An 18,335-nucleotide genomic window follows, 5' to 3' on the forward strand; every position below is an offset into this window, starting at 1 on the left:
GCATGTTCACTTGTTTGAATTCCTTGAATAAGTTACTTATACTTTATTGACATTCTTGATTAACATGGTTTTTCGAGTTTTCTCGAATAATTAGAATTATTATATTCGAAAAGGTACCAATTAATATTTAATTAATTCAGAAATAGAGAAGTAGTCGCAAAGCAGGGTAATGAAATCGGGGTCTTAGGCAAAAAGATTTTGTTTGGACTTCTTAAAAATATTAATTTTTTTATAAAAATTAAATAATATATATTTTTGTAAATATTTCATCATTTTATCAAATAAAAAATTAAAATTTAATCAATTACAAAATATAATAATTCCTGAACGATAATCAATTTTTAACTAAAATATAATATTTTAGAAGTAAAAAATTAAAAAAAAAAAACCAAACAACTTACTACAATAAAGAAAGAAAAACAAACTATTTTTTTTTTTTTAATTTTAAGAAGGTTAGTGAGAGCAAAAAAAAAATTATACATTCTTGATTCTATTATAGAAAGAAAAAAAAACAAAACATTAAATTGATAGCATTAAAAAAATAAAATTCATCAATAATAAACAATTTTTCATTTTACAAATATGTATTGAACTATATTCACCTTTATATAAAATTAATTTTTCTTACCATTTGAGATGCAAAATTATTGATTAAATATCCATAATCAAGTTTATCTTATAAATTATGTTCAATACATGATATAACTAATTTATTCAATTTTTTATGTAACATACTTGACCTCAAATAAGATTTTATCAATTTTAATTTTGAAAAACTTCTTTTTATAGAAACTACTAAAATTGAAATTGTCAATAATATTCTATAAATAATATATGCATTCAGAAAAAAATACTCTTTTGGTGTAATCAAGAATTTTCATTGGACTACTTTTGCCTCTTAAAAAGTTTCTCTTAACACTCTTAATTACAAGAACAAATCTAAACCATCTATACTAGAAAATTCATCAAATTTAAGAACATTTTCAAATTTCAAACAACACTCTTTTAAAATATCTCAATCCAATGATTTTAATTTCTTGAAATTGCATAGAAATCTATTTTTTTTCATATATTTCAAATTGCTCAAACCTATTTCGAAGTGAATAAATGACTAATCAATTATGTATATAAAATAATCAACTCTAAAAGATTATTCAGCAGATTGTGTTTTATCATCATCGACATTTTTATCAAATTATTTTTTCTTACGAATTACACATTTTCACAAAATATGGATTCTATTTTTCATTTTATTTGCAAGTTTTTTGGCAAAAATCATAGCAGATTTTAATCCGCTTTCCCTATAAATTTGTTTTTTTTTTTAAAAAAAAGACCTTTTAATTGATCTATAGTAACATCAATATGCATATTTTCACTTTGAAAACTCTTACTAACTAAATTAACTACATACAAAATAAACATGCATAACAAAAAATATATATATTACAAATTTTTAAAATTAAGGAAGAGTGTTATGTCACCGCATATATGGCTTCACTTTTGAGCCGGGCCTAAGTAGCTGTTGTACTTGTATTATTTAGATTTGATAACACTTTATTAGAAGTATAAATCACCTTTTTAATTCCTTTGAATTAAGGAATAATATATTTTTATTTTATTTTTTGTTCTCTTCTTTTCTTTTCCATGCATGTGATAGATATATGCTGTCTCATATTTATTTTGCGAAGGATTCTCCTTACCTTTTATGATATCGTTTATTTCCCTCTCATCCATGGCCCCTACGATTAGGGTTGTATTTGAGATTTTGGGGCCTTAAGTCAAAATGTAAAAATAGGCTCTCAAATCATAATGTACATTTAAATTTTATTTTTTTATAATAATAAATAAATAAATATTCATATCATATCAAAGAATAAAATAAATTTTTTTCAAAACAATTAATTAAAAACTACTCTTCTTATAATTTTGGAGGCAAAAATATCAATCAAATTGTTCGAACATATTTTTTAATAGACAACATAATCTATCAATTCATTATGTCTTGTCACATAATATATCTTAAAGGATCACCTAATATAACATTTTAATCTATTTATGTATTGTAATTAATCTCAACTTTTAGATAACACTAAATCAGCAACATAAATAAATAAATAAATATATACATATATATATATTTATATAACGAGTTTAAGGTTGAGAAGGAAGCAAACCCAATTGGTGGTGACATTATAAAAGTGTTAAAACAAAAAATAATTATTGAGCGTTAACTATAATAAAAAATGTAGTGATTTACATAAGTGTTTTTGAGAGAGTGAAAGAGGGAGAGAGAGAGAGAGATCTTAGGTATTTTGCAAATTTTGGGGGAAATAGAGACTTTATACATAGATAAAATAATCACTTTAAAAAAGAAAAAATTTGTCAATTTATTCCCAAATTTATGAGCCCTTAAATTGGTAGAATTTTTGGGCCTTGAGACAACTACCTCACGAGCGGCATTGTAGGTCCGGGCTGCCTACGATTGGGTGGGTGAGCCCAAGAGAGAATTTTTTCATTCTTAAAATAAATATTTTGTAAATATAAATAACAACATAAATTATTAACTTTGTAAATCCCAAATTTCAAAGTTTGGAACTTGTATATATATCCAAAAAGTTTGAATTTAGCACACACAAAATTTATCCAATAAAATTTAATTATTTAAAATTACCAGCATTTTAAGTTCAATAATACGAGAAAAATAATATATTATAATTCATGAGAAAGAGTGAATTAAAATTTTTAAAGTTTTAAAACTTGTTAAGTGTGTCAACAAATAATAATAGTAATTATAAAGTATAAACTTTAACATTTTTACTTATTTATATACAATTTTTGATAAAAGATTTATTAATTTTTACACTCAAGTTCTTATTTTTTTTTAATTGTCTTTAAATAAAAAAAACTACTTAACAAAACCACTAAATTAAAACTTTAAATGAATGTTTTCAATTACTTTCCTAAGAAGAGTTTCTCAAGAATGAATCTGAAAATGTGCAAAAATTTTCAAGTAATGTACTTGTGTAATTATTGGGTATTTGTACCAGCGTTAGGACAATAATAATAAAGGAGTGGGAAGGGCTTAAATGAAAGTTGGAAGGTAATGAAGGGCACTAAAGCGAATAAAAAATAAGAAATTAGGCGATAATTACATTTCAACTCCCCTGAGAATGCCGGGAGCCACACGTGCCGGTCAGAGGGTGGGTATAATTCAAGCGTACAGCGTTCAACGTGGAGAAATTTCATTGGCTGGTGGACTTCACGCGTTGGTGGACGAATGGAATGCCAGGAATTGGAGGGACTGGTCGTAAATTTGCGGAAAAAAGAGGTGGATTTTATCGTTGTACCATTTCGATTAAAAATGGCTGTCTCGTCTCGACTTCCCTGTAGGATCTGTAGTGGAAGGGGGAAGAAGAATCAACTTTGCTCTCTCTCTCTACCCTTCTCCCTCCCTAGCTCTAGCAGTGTCTATCTATTTATCCATCTATTATTCCACTTGTTTCTCTCTCTCTCCTCTCTCTCTCTCCCTCCGGGATTCTCAATGGCTTGGCTTCTTGTTTCTCAGAAGTTCAATACAAATCTTTGATAATTTTGTTTGTTGAATTACAGTGTGTTTTATTGGATTTGGAGGTTGTTTATGTAGACCCTTTTTGCTTGTTGATTGTTTGAATTTTGGGTTTTGTTTGATTGTATTTGATTACAGATCTGGGAATTGAGCATGTTATTTCGGACTCTATTTTTGTTTTTTGAGAAAATGTTCTGCTGTATATATGTGATAACGGATATGGCTTGTGCGGTCGGAGAGAGAATGGAATTTTCGCCCTTTTTCTTCATGTAGTATTTTATTTTGGAAACTAGGGTTTCAGGAAAGAAAAAGTGAGAGGGGCTAATGGCTTCTGGGTTTAGGTTTTCTTTGCTCCAGTTTTGTGCTTGGACCTTTTTTGGACTGTTTGATCATGTTTGCATCTTTATTTTGTGATATTGCCCTAAAAAACTAGCGATTTTAGCATGCCTTATGGGTATAGGAGCTTAATAGGACCACTTTCTTTCGCGCAGATTTGGTTTTCTTTGTGCCCCGGATTGGAGTTCTAAGTGTTTTTTAACGGAACTTGGTTTTTTTTGGCTAACTTTTCTTTCAGTTCTTTTCTGCCTACCGAATTAAGACTGTAAGTATGCTGATCTCATTTATTTATTATTATTTTTTATGTTTTCACATATTGATTAGCAAGGGATGTAGAAAGTTTGAGCTAATCAGCGTCTTTTTTTTGTTTTTTTTTTTCCTTTTAAGAACTTGATAACAAAATGATGATTCTGGTGAGATAGAAACGTCGGTCTAATCTGTGTCTTTTTTTCTGTTGAGAACTTGTAAAGAAGTGATCTAGATGTATAATTCGTTGAGATTCTGGTGATATAGAAACTTTGATCTAATCAGTATCAGTGTCTTTTTTTCTTTTGAGAACTTGATGGAGAAGTGATCAATAAAAATAATTCTTGGAGCTTCTGGTTAAAATATCTGATATCCTGCTGGTTTTATAATGAACGCTGATTGGTTTTGATTAACATTAATGAATATCTCATTTTGTTTGCTTGCTCTATCTAGTAATAATTTGAGAACAGGTTATGTAATCATATGCTTATTTTTTCTCTTATTGTAATGTTAGTTGAAGCTTTGTATGTTATATTTCATGTGATCACATCACCGTGTCCAAGAAATCATGATCTACTGGGATCAACTTGTGGTAAATGCTGTTGAATTTTTAGGTTTAGAGGTCTGAAAATATATGCCATTTGGTAGGAATCTTATGCTTGTTAACTTTGTGTGCCTTACTGTATGATGCCCTTCTAGGTTGCATGTCAGGAAGCACAGCGTTGTATGTGTGCTCTTATTGCTCTTGAAATAAAAATTATAGTCATACAAATAAATTCTCAGTGATTCATTTGTTGGAGTCCGTGATCCTCTTCTGCCCAAAAAATATTCTCAGTGATTTATTTGCTAGAGCCCGTGATCCTCTTCTGCCCAAAACAGTTTCGAGGTTAACGAGGTAGAAGTAATTACTGTCCCTTAATATGTGGGAGATGACTCCCTTTTATGATCTCAGAAGTTACAGAATTTTTTTTTTTTTTGCTCCTTTAACAAAATTCCTTTTTTACCTCAAAATTAGCAAAACTTTTAGCTCATCTCCTACTAGAATTCCATGAATATAGTGGAGCATTATTAATTTTATTATTCTTCGTTATTTTCCTAATCCGTGACTTCTCTTTAGCTGCAAGTCTTTCAAGAGCCTTGACTCATGATTCCTTGACGACGAGAGAGAGCACACCTGTCATTGGTCATGCATTGGGCATGGTTGTTTACAAGCGTGCTCCCTATCGTTGTCATAGATTTACTTGTCAAGGCTTGCTCATTTCCTTTTCATTTGTGCATTCCATCTTACATCCATCAGGTGATATTTTACAAATACTGTGAACTCATCTTTGGCTTAAAATGCTTTTGTCAATGAGAAGTTGTGTGAGCAAAAGGATTGTAATACATAAAAAATAAGTCAATGAAAAAAATTGGAGCTTTGAGTTCCTTACACATTCACAAATTTGGTCTTTCTTTTCACTATTTTTTTTTTTTTTTTTTGTAAATGATGTGTTGTTTATAGGCTATCCTTGCTCATGCCTATGTTTTTGATAGGCGTGAAAGACCTTCCACTGGATGTGCAATTTCATGCCCAACAATTTCATTGGAGGAGATGAGTTCTTCTTGTGGGCTATTTGACATGTAAGGTATAATCCTTATCCTCTTGATCAAGCTCGCCTTTGTGGCTCAATAGTTGTTTAGTCAAATGGCTACTTTGCATCCATGGGCTCTTGTTGATAGTGCACCAATCTTAAGAAGATCCCTTCCACCTAGCAAAGATTGTAATTGAGATAGTAAATTAGCACTACCTTTTTATTTTTATTTTTTTAAAGTTTGTTCATTAATAAGATAAGATGCTGAGCATGGTTCAAACCTATACAAGCTGATGAGAAAGAAGTCTCTAAGCTAAGAACCTACAAAGACGAGCTCAGCAACAAAAGAAGCGAGAGGATTGACAAAAAGGAGAAATCCAGTTCAACCAAAAAAAAAAAGAAGAAGAGAAATAAGAAGTGTTCCCTTGAGAGAGTGTAAAGAACTCTCAAAGTTTTCAAAAGCTCTACTATCCTTCCATGTCATATACATCAGACCATGGGAAAAGGAGTGCTGTTCCTAGCAAAAGCTCAAGCTTTTCCTTCGGTGACTCCTCACTGAAATAATAAAAAGATCCATAATCAAAATTTTCATCACCAAATTGGTGACATGAAAAAAAGAGAGAGGAAAAAGCAAAAACCAAGCTTCACAATTTCTAGACAAGAGGAGGTGTGCCATTGATACTCCTCCCTCCTTCCACAAAAAACATTGGTTGGTTATTACATGCCTTTTCATCTTGAGGTTGTTACTAGTAAGAATGGAACCATTTGATATCTTGCTAATGAAGAAGAGGCACATACGCCCTTCAAATTGTAATAACAATAGCAACATATTAAGCCTTTATCCTTTATTTGTGGTTGGTTATAGAATTCTATCTCATGATTATTAGTAATTTTTATCCATGATCTTATTTTTTGTAAGGTCTTTATTATTCATATTGCACTTATGTGACTCTGCCAGGTTTTTCTTTGTCATCTTTTATCTCTCTTGTTGATACTTGTTCCATTCCATCTACTCTTCTCATGGGAGTCTATATAGATCTTCTTGTCATATGACCAAATCATCGTAATCATGTTTTGTTTTTTAAATTGCAATCAAGGAAAATTAATCTCCTCACCTTCTTAACGAAGCTTATAAAAGGACTTGACAACAAAAGTCCCTCCAAGGATGCCATGCCCAACAGTCCTTGACATACTTAATAATGAGATGGTTATAAAGTAATTTTAAACAAGAAGATGGAGCCCTAAAAAGAGGTGACCAAACAGTATACTAATGGGTGAAAGAACCAAGGATATATCAAAGGAATTAGGGAAGACCTCATACAAAAGGGCTTGTGCTTGCACCAATTGTTTAACGAAAAGTTTGCTTTGGACCCTTCTGTAACATTAAAGGAAATTAATATGTTTTGAAAAGGCATCATCAAATGCCCTAAAGATACCTCTCGACATCCCTAACCTAGAAAGAGCTGAGGAGCTAACACTAGTTAAAGTCTCCCCTTGAGGAATAGCCATTCTTGTTAGCCACCACTCCCCTCATTTGCATTTTCTTGGCAAGGCTTTATTGAAAAGACTTTGGGCACTATTTGATCGTGTTGTATACATGTAGGACAATTTTTTTTTTTTATAACAAAAGTACTTTCATAATTTTTTTTTTTTTTAATTTAGCCCAAATTAAAAAGCATTTTTACATGACAGCAAAAGTTATTTATCTACTATGGAGTGGAAGCAAAATTTGGAGCTTCTCTTTGAAACAAAATTAGAAACATATACTTTATCAAAAAAATGTACTTTTATCAAAAAAATTAGTATAATGAAATTATACTTTATCAAAATTACCTCCAATTAACATGAAAATTACAAAAATTCCTTCATCAATCATATCTAATTCTTGTTTCATATCTTCACAAACCAGTTAGAAGAAAGAATGAGGATAAATAATGTTGGAGCTAATTCTATCTTATTATGAAACAGAGAATCAGATTGATTATTGAAAAATAGTATGAGATGAATCGTTGAAAAAGATGAATTGTATCTACATAATGTATAAAAAAATTAAAAAAGAATCCTTGTACAGCCCTAAGGTCTCCCGCAATCAACTTGTAGTTGGCTCAATAGCTACGGCTTTTCAATCATGAGAACCTCGGCATCATTTTTCCACATATATTTTAATCTGAAGCATCTGCCTGCCTGTAAACATTGGAATAATGTCTGCAATTGGCAAATGTTCATGTCAAAAAACAAAATGATAAGAATAATCATAACTAAATAGATAGCAATTAAATTTTGGAATTGCCTATGCCATCTTAGCAGCCTGAAAGTACTGCCTGCCTAGTTTTTTTTTTTTTTTTTTTCTGAACTTTTCTTTCAGATTTCCAAATATAATTGAGATTATAAATTTTCCTTCGAAAATGAAACTGTAGAAAAATATGTAATTATTCAGTTTTGCATTTTTTGTTTAATCGTACAGTTTTATTACATTTTTGTCCTTAGGAGATAGTTTTTTTCCCTTTCCTTACCTAGCAGATTCCATGTCTTAACCGACTCCTATGGAGCGGTTTCTCTGATGTGTCATATATATTTTTTTGACTGATTCAAAAGAGAAATGATCATGTTTTCTGTCCAAAACTGATTCATCCCAATTCTGAAACTGATTTCGATTTATGTTCCACCAAATCTTGGTCCTACTTCCTTTGAGTTTTCATCTAAAATGGCATCCACCATCGAAGTTTCTTCTTCCTCCCAAATTCCCTCAATTTCGACTCTTATTGGAGAATCCGATTCCTCAGTTCTCCTTGTTATAGGACATAGATTGAATGGGCACAACTATCTTTAGTTGTCCCATTTAGTTATGATGTTCATATGCGGCTGAGGAAATGATGATTATCTCACTGATACAACCCCTAAATCAAAGATAGAAGACCCATTGTACAAGGTGTGGAAGACAGAGAACAATTTGGTCATGTCGTGGCATGGCTTATCACCTCCATGACAAATGAAGTTGGCAAAAACTTTATTCTCTACGAGACGGTGAAAAGTTTATTCTCTATGAAATGGCACAAGAAATTTGGACTATCACCAAGGAGACATATTCCAACACAGAAGATGTAGCAAATGGGAATGTCAAACTGATGCTAGAAAGTATAAAAAGATTGTTGAGAAGAAACTATTTTACAAGTTTATGTTAGGTCTTAACAAAAATTTAGACGAAGTCTGGGGGCAGATATTGGCCATCAAACCTCTACCAAATCTGTGTGAAATAGCATTAGAAGTTTGATGTGAAGAAAGTTGAAAGAAGGTTATGACGAGCACTGCACTTCAACCACCAACTGCTAAAGTTTCTACCATGATTTCTCGAGGAACTGATAACCTTTGCACCAAGAAAAGAAGACCTTGGTGCAATCATTGCAAAAAGGCTAGTCACACCCAAGACACTCGCTGGAATATTCATGGAAAACCTACTGATTGAAAACCAAGAAGTAAGAAAGAAAGTTGTGGACACCATACTACAATCGAAAAGGGTTCCATTGTAGTTCAAAATGGTCAATACATCAAAGAACAACTGGAAATTCTTCAACAGTTGACGCCCAAACCTAACAAACATCTATCACCCCGAATACTACCACCTCAACAATAGCTACAATGGCTCAGAAAGGTAATTTTCTGATTGCACTTAAGGTTAAAAAGGTGGACAATAATGGTAGCTAGATTATCGATTCTAGAGCCTTGGGTCATATGACTGGTGATATATCTCTCATCCTAGATTTCCAACCTTGTTATGAAAATTACATCGTGCGTATTGTTGATGGTTCTATATCAAATGTGTCTAGTACAGGTTTTGTTACTCTTTTCAAGAACCTCACACTTGAATTGGTTTTATTGGTTCCAAAGTTGGATGGTAATCTATTATCTATTAGTCAGTTTGCTCGGGAAAAGATTTTGTTACTAATTTTTTCCTAACTCATTATGTTTTTTAGGATTTGAATTCAGGATAACTGATTAGCAGTTGTGATGAGTTGCATTCGGGACTCTAAATGTTCTTTCTATCATTATTTAATAAAAATTATGTTGATATTCAATGTGAAACCTATCAATTGTCTAAGCATGTTCGCAATTCTTATCCAAACAAACATATTAAGAATCTTTTCTGATGTTGCACATTTTTGTATATTAGTTTTGATGATGAAAAACATCTATTGACTTAATCCCTAAGTCATGAGTCAAGGTTATGGTTTTCAACATATATCAATTTCAATATCAAGTATTATTTTGTTCAAATGAAAACGAAGTTAAGTTCATTCTTATACATATGGAGATTTGCAAAAACAAGTATTATGATTTAAAAGAATCTCCTAAAATAATTTTCAAAATTAGCCTTGAAATCGTTGGTCAACACAAAGCTAAAATTGTTCTAAGGCAAAAGACCAACTAGTACATGTTTTTGAAAATTTTTTCATTTTGAAAAAATATCTCCCGATATTTTGATATCTAATATCCATTGGTATTAAAACGATTTTTAATAAATTTTTCATTAAATAAAAAATATATATTTTGGAGGTAGTAATATTGTTAAATCTTGAGTTTGTATTAAAACCAAAATTATACTTTCTTATTGTTATGGATTTTGATTTTTTGGATATTTTTATTGAATCCAAATAGGGGGTACTTGCTTATTTATATTTATGTATTAAAGTAAATGGAAGGTAAAATATAAATAAAAGAAAATGTGGACATTTAGTTAAACTAAAGAAATGTAAATATGTTGTAATGTATACATGCTATGGATTGTGTTGTCAAGCAAACCCTTTTGAAACTCTGTCATGTTTCTGTGTATGTTTCGAAACCCCTTCTGAAAAGGTTTTCAATATTTTTCTAAGTGTATATGCTATTTCGAAACATCTATGTAATGCTTCTGTTTTCAAATCAGGTTTTGGACTATGTTTCGAAACCTGTATTCTATGTTTCGAAACATCTGACATTTCTGTTAGTAGAGATTTAAAAAATTCGAGATGCACTTGTGTTAAACATTTATTTTTATTCTCTGATTTTTAAATCCATCTTCTGAGAAAGCAAATTCAAATTTGAATTTGAATGTGATTGCTTTTAATTAATCATAATGGGAATAGATTATGTCTCCCACTTATTGATGTCTCTAAGTGCAAAGTCCAACTGGAAAGGCTGTATATTTCGAAACATGAGGAGTATGTTTCGAAACCTAAGTGTAAAATTGTGATGTTTTGAAACTTGTATGCTATGTTTTGAAATCTACTTTTTTGTCTTGTCTCTAACGGCTATAAAACGACTAGATTTCTATCTCTCAATATAAATAGCAGGTGTTTGAAGACAAGAAGTAGTAACAACAAGAGAGCACATACTAGAGACACATACACAAGCACAAGTGGTGATCAAAATGTTTTATTGAGCTCTCAAAGAAGATCTATCTACATCTTAATCTTGTGCATTACAAGTCTAAAAGGAGAAGCAAGTGCAAACAACGAGTCTCATCTTTTCAGCTCTCCTCACCTCAAGCTTAGAGGTTTGTGCAGCCATTGGTAAGGCATTTCATTGCTATAAATTTATTGGGCTATAAAGATAAAATTCTATTTATCTTGTTAACGTTGTAAGGTTTGAGTTGAGTCTAAAACTCACTTGGTGTAAGGTTTGAGTTGAGCCCGTAAAAACTCATTGTACAAAGTTTTGGGGTGAGCCGTGATAAAACCCTTGTTGTGGTTGATCACTAGTAAAAGTGATTGGGATTGAAAAATCTTTCAAGTGGATAAGTTTGAAGGTAGCGGACTAGGCGGGGTGTCAAACCACTATATATCTTGTGTACAGTTACTCTTTCGTTGTTGTTTATCCTTTATTGCTTAAGCTTTCAAAAGAATTGTTATCAAAGGCTAGAACATATTTTCCATGAGCATAAGCTTACATATTCATATAAGCATATCTTGGATCTCAAACATCTTTGCCAAAGATCATTATTTTGAAATACAAGCTAAGAAATTTCAAAACAAGCAAAACAGTAAGTTGTATTTCGAAGCATACCTCATAGATTTCGAAACAAGCTAAAACAGTAAAAATATATTTTGAAACCTAGTGTTCTGCCATCAATTATTGTTTTAAATTATCAAAAATTTATACAAATTCCAATTCACCCCTCTCTTGGGATATATTTGCCATTATTAGGACCAACATCTTCATTTCTCATTCATTCACAGTGATTTTTGGGAACCTTCTAAAATTAAAAGTGTAACTGGGGTAAAATGGTTTGTTTTGTTCATAGATAGCCACATTCGTCTCTCTTGGATATTTCTCATGAAAGGAAAATCCGAGATATATAGGTCAATTATTCAAAAACTTCCACAAAATGGTTCAAACTCAATTAAATGTTAAAATTCAAATCTTCCATACTGATAATGCCAAAGATTATTTTACTTCTATTCTTGGGGCATACCTAATTCAAGAAGATATAGTCCACCAAAGTTTTTATCCTAATACCCCTCGACAAAATGGGATTGCTAAAAGGAAAAACCTACATTTGTTATGTTACTCTACCTCTTATGATATTCTCTCATGTTTCTAAAATTTTGGGGAGGCTGTTCTTATTGCCACATATCTCATTAATTGAGAGTGCCTTCTCGATAAATTTGACCCTAAAGCCATCACATGTGTATCTTCCTTGGTTATACTCCAAATCAAAAAATAATATAAGTATTATTCTCTCATCACAAAGAAATTCTATCATTCTATGGATGTTACTTTCTTAGAAAAACAACCATATTATATTCCAATACTGACATTTAGGGGAAGTGAGAATTCAGAATTTTGTTTTTGGGATTTTGAACCCGCACCTTCTACTATCCTTTCTTCAATTGTCACTCTATTTGATCAACCAAAGTTACAGCCTTTAATTGTTCCTTTAATTGTCAACAACAAAAAGTTAATTGTCTACTCTTAAAGGAAAAAAGATCAAGGACATGAAGAAGAACAAGTGCAACTTAGTACTAACCATGAAGCTCAACTCCAAAAGAGACACAACAAGGTAACACTGACTCTAACTCTAAAGAGGTAATTTTAAATGATCTTGATTTGTCAATTGCCCAAAGAAAAGGTGTAAGGTTCTGCACGAAGTATCATATCTATAACTTCCTATCATACAAGAGGTTGTCAGCAAAATATTGTGCTTTTATTACTAATCTCACAGATATTCAGGTTCCTAATAGTATACATGAAGCTGATCTTAAAATACCTGAATTGAAGCAAGCTGTAAATGAAGAGATTAGTGCACTTGAAAAAAATAGAACTTGGGATGTTGTCAATTTGCCTCCTAGAAAGAATCTAGTTGGATGTAAATGAATTTTCACCATTAAGCACAAAGCAAATGGGAGTGTCGAAAGGTTCAAGGCTCAGTTGGTCGTTAAAGGTTTCACACAGACTTGTGATATTGACTATCAAGAAACCTTTACTCTTGTTGCCGAATTAAACACAATTCAAGTACTTTTATCTCTTATAGTGAATCATGATTAGAAATTACAATTACGGGATATCAAGAATGCCTTTCTCAATAGAGATCTAGAAAATGAGGTGTACATGGAGATTCTTGTAGGTCTTGAGAATCGAACACACTCAAACAAAGTTTGTAAGGTGAAGAAATCTCTTTATGGTCTCAAACAATCTCCAAGATCCTAGTTTGACAGATTTACTAAGGTAGTAAAGAAGTTTGGTTATTTACAATGTCAATATGATCATACTTTGTTTATAAATAGTTCTCCTAGTGGAAGGATATCCATTATTATTGTGTATGTGGATGATAAAATCCTAACAGGAGATCATGAAGAGAAGATTGGAAAACTCAAGAGGTTTCTTACACTTGAATTTAAAGTTAGAGACTTGGGGAATTTGAAATATTTTCTTGGTATGAAAATTGCGAGATCCAAGATAGGTATTGTGGTTTCTCAACGCAAGTATGTTCTTAATTTGCTTAATGAAATCGGAATGCTTAGATGCAAACTTGCATATACTCTAATAGAGATTGTCACTAAAGATAAAAGAGAAGGGAAAAGTGCTCCTGCTAATAAAGGAATATATTAGAGACTAGTTAGAAGACTTATCTATCACACACAAGACTTAATATTGTCTTTGCAGTAAGCGTATCTAGTCAATTTATGACAATCCCCCTGAAGAGCACATGAATTGATTGTATTATAACATTTTGAGATACTTAAAGAAAACTCTTAAGGAATATTGAGGTTCACTGATGCAGATTGGGCTGGTTCTATTATTGACTGCAGGTCAACTTCTGGATATTGTACTTATATATGAGGGCTTAGTTTCTTGTCATAGCAAGGAGCAAAGAATTGTGGCCTGGAGTAGCGTTGAAACTGAATTTCGAACAATGGCTCATGGAATATGCAAAGGAATGTGATTAAAGCAATTACTTCTTGAACTCAAAATTGCAATAGGTAATCCAATTAACATATTGTGTGACAATCAAGTTGCTATAAGCATAACTAAGAACACAAACTCATCATGATCAAACTAAATATTTGAAGATAGATAGGCACTTCATAAAAGAAAAAGATGAAGGTGGGATTGTCAATATTTTCTGCATACCTACCGCTTTACAGATTGCGGACATTCTGGCCAAGGTTTTACCTAAGACCAAGTTTGAGGATATGAGATCCAAGTTGAGTTTACTAAACATTTACAGCCAGTTTGAGGGGGTGTAGAAAAATATGTAATTATGCAGTTTTGTATTTTTTGTTTAAAGTATACAGTTTTATTACATTTTTGTATGTAGGAGATAGTTTTTTCCGTTGCCTTATTCAGCAGTTTCCATGTCTTAACTGACTGCTATGGAGCGGTTTTTCTGTTGTATCATATATATATTTTTGACATATTTGAATAAGAAATTATCATGTTTTCTGTCCAAAACCACAGAAACCAATAAAGATAATTTGCAGAATAGTTTTCTTGTTGGACATATATATATTTTTTGTAGTTTCCTCTTGTAGTTTGGTTTGGTTTGGTATATTCTTTTTCCCCCGTTTTGTCCATTTGTGGTGGGTTGATGCTTTTCATGGTTTTGTTGATCATGCCCGACTAGCCTTTTAACTAAATTGAGAGAAGTCGCGGTATGATGTTACTGGTTAGGGGGTGGTTGTTCTGAAGAAATAAAATAATGCTGTGATGTGCTTGGCACTAGTTCATTTGATGGGTGGAATCATAATTATGACGTAGATGGTCGACACAACTGTTTAATTTGAAAATCTTGAAATCTAGTCTAGCATTTGCAATAGCTAATTGAACTCTCTGGATATACCTTGTCATGTGTGTTTTTCATGTCTAGTATTTGGCATGAATGTTGACCTTAATGAGGGATTTTAATGAACAGTTCTGCTTACAAGCTCTTGGGTATGTCTTGCACCTGTTTCAACTATTGATTATGGATATGTTTTAAACTTACTTATATTGGTGTGGTTTCGTCCATGTCTTGTTTTAAAAAGTTCCTGTTTTATGGTGTGTGAAGCAGTCCCTTACAGGGCTGGAGGCAGGCTTGTTTTTGAATGCGCGTTGATGTTTAAATGTTAGGTGCATAGAATCTTTCATCCCATTTTATATACAAATTGTGATTTGGAAAACTGAAATGATTGTCACGAGGGAACAAAATGACATGTGATCGTATAAAGAAGCTTCCATATATTCTCCCGGGCAGAGCTGGGGATCACAACCGTGACCGTATGAGACGGTGAACTTGGTTAATGTAAGGTGGGTGAGGAATCGAAATGGCTTGTAATGTGCTAAGCTTGTTGATGAATTTTGAGGAGATATTATCATAGGTATAAATACAGATCTTATTTATTTCCAGTTAATAATTTATTATGTTTCCCTTAGGATTAGCCTATACATACATATAATAATGAAAAAGGCTATTAGTACATCATTGTGTACACTTTTAGCTACATAATGATGTATTAATGTCTAAAATGCTCTCATCCAAGGCGTAATAAGGTGAGGGGTATGTATGTGTCATTTATGTACCTTGTGTAGCCCAAGATATACATAAATAATGTACAAATAACATGACCCTATAATAATCCCTTTTGGATGTGTTCTTCGGGACAACTTTGATGTTGATTTAACATTGATCTAAGATTCTCCTGTTGAGTTCCTTGACGGTGCTCTTCAATTTGTTCTTGCTCTCTTTTGAGTTTGCATGATATGTTGATCACTTGCTGCATGAGCTGTTATGTTTTTTGAGTCCATGTTATTTAGATGGAATGCTCAAGGTATTTGAATCTTGTTCTAAAAAGTTGTGCTGGATATCTGACTCTGTTAAAATTCCTCCTTTCTTCCTATTATTGTTTTGGAGACACTTATTTAGGCTAAAATAGTTGAACCATTTAGAAGCAAATTATATAATATGATTTAATTATAATAAAAAATTTCCCGGTATAAATTATTTTTCAAATTGAAAGTCTCCTTCGCTATTGTTGGTTCAATATTTACCTTCATACCATTGAAGTGGAGAAGAAATATTCTTTCTTCATGGGGATCAAAGCGCTTATGACTTTATGTTTTGAGAGTTTCATTTATTATTTACAGAAAGCTTACCATCCAGATATTCGACCCAGAGTGCTTATTCTTCATTTTCCAGCTGCAGATCCAACTGTATGTAATAATCAAACTATATTTCTCTTCTAGACAAGGAGATAAGTTATATACTAACATGGTTGGATTAATCTTTCCTTTGTAGGCAATACTGTCCTCCTGATATACCAATTTTTTTTTATTGCAGTCAGGTGATGGTGATGTTGAAGGCCCTGCCTTCTTTTGAAGGAGGGAACCTGATGATACACATGAATAAATAATCATTTTGATCTTAAATTGGTACGATTTCATAATATTATTATGCTTATTTACACAAAAAGTCAGGTGAATTTTCTTTTCTCGAGGACTGGTGTTTCCCAGTGCTCCAGCAGCTACCAATTAATTGCATTAAATACAAATTCTTTGATTTCTCAGGCTGGCCGGGGGGGCCAGCCCTTTTCTGTGGAAAAAGTAACTTGAAGCGGGCCTGTAAGTAACATAATTGAGGTTTAATATGCTGTGGTTATGGTTCGTACACTGAGGACCGATGGGCCAACAAAACAGTCAGGAAGGAAGGTCAGTCTTAGAATATGGAGCTGGAAACCACTCATCAGGAAATGTAAAATGCAGTGATTAGTTTATTGGATTGTTAAAATTCATATATTTGTTTATTTATTTTTAAGTATTGATGCGTCTTACATACCTTAAAAATTTTTCTATTACCCGCGTCGGACAACATAAAATTTGTTCGACGTGGACAAATTGGGGAGAGGGGGGAGGAGATCTCCTTTCAAGCCTACATCAAGCAACGTAAGATTTATCTAATACAAATAACGTAACAATTCTCTATAAACTTTAAGCATCTGGGTTGGAAGATAAAATTATTTAAAAAAAGTGATCCTATATTAATATAGGGTTGCTTTGCATATTTTATAATATGTAATTATAAATACATGTTATTTTCTTTTCTTTTTCTAAATAAGATTTTGGTAGGTTTTTTGTAATGATGGAATAAAAATATATATATATATTATATAAACACACTTGTATAGAAACTTCTATATCTCATTAGTAACACATATTTTTTTAAAATAATATAATTTACTAGATCAAAAAGGAAAATGTAGTAATTATAAACTTTTTGTCCTTTTAAAATTATTTTATTTCAAGACTTCGTTTGGTAGTTGCGACTTAAAAAATTTACTTATTATATTAAAATTTAAAAATATGATCATTATTCTTGTAAAATCATAGTTTGGAGCATTTTGATTTGATAAGTTTGAATAGTTTGATTTTTATTTAAAATGATATAAATATTATTTTCATTTAAAATGATATATGTAGACGTTATATCAAGTTTTTCTTATTTCTTGGGTCAAAATTCAAAGTGGACTTTAAACTTAAAATCAAATGTTAGTTTAAATTCTAATATTTTATATTTCACGAATTACATTATTTTTTAAAAAAATAAAAAAATATATTATTTTAATAAAAAATTTAATAATTTAATAAGAATTAGAGTATATAAAATAAAAAATATTTTTTATTTTACAAACCCTAAAACTTACCCATGCCCCTAGGCCTAAATGTTTCCCATTGTTTGTCGAAAAGGGGGAAAAAAAAAAGAAAAAAGAAAAATTGTGATATTGCAAATCAGGAGCGTTGGAGTATATATGAATGGTGTGATAAACACACAAGGAATGGAGGCTCTTCTGTTAGCATCCACACGAAACTGTAGAGAGTAGAAGTGAACAGTTCACTTAAGGTTACAACGTAAGTAACTCTCTTTCTTTCTCTTAGTCTGCCTTCAAACCACTTGATTGTTTCTAATAGGAAATTTACAAATAAATAAATTAAAGAAGCATGGAGATACTCAAAACCCTAGGATTCGCTGGTCTACTTGCTTAAATTTTGCAATATAGAGCTTCAATAAAGCTTAAATTCTTATGGGTAATCTAGTTTTGAAGCCTTGAATGATTGTAATGGCAAATTTTGTGCTTGAAATATTCTATTGTGTGTGTGTGCATTCACTT

General features: G+C 31.5%; 1 protein-coding gene across 1 annotated transcript in view; it reads left to right on the top strand.

Annotated features, from left to right (window-relative positions):
• Positions 1-3,417: 3,417 nt before the first annotated feature.
• Positions 3,418-18,335, top strand: part of LOC127796695 (uncharacterized) — a 53,458-nt gene continuing 38,540 nt past the window's right edge. Inside the window, exons 1-5 of the mRNA XM_052328988.1 lie at positions 3,418-3,466; positions 5,681-5,767; positions 11,043-11,264; positions 12,673-12,754; positions 16,318-16,383. Of these exons, the coding sequence (XP_052184948.1) occupies positions 5,739-5,767; positions 11,043-11,264; positions 12,673-12,754; positions 16,318-16,383 (399 nt within the window). The 5' untranslated portion in view covers positions 3,418-3,466; positions 5,681-5,738. The remainder of the gene's footprint in view (positions 3,467-5,680; positions 5,768-11,042; positions 11,265-12,672; positions 12,755-16,317; positions 16,384-18,335) is intronic.

The sequence above is a fragment of the Diospyros lotus genome, chromosome 3, assembly GCF_014633365.1.
Source record: "Diospyros lotus cultivar Yz01 chromosome 3, ASM1463336v1, whole genome shotgun sequence".
Classification (NCBI taxonomy): domain Eukaryota; kingdom Viridiplantae; phylum Streptophyta; class Magnoliopsida; order Ericales; family Ebenaceae; genus Diospyros; species Diospyros lotus.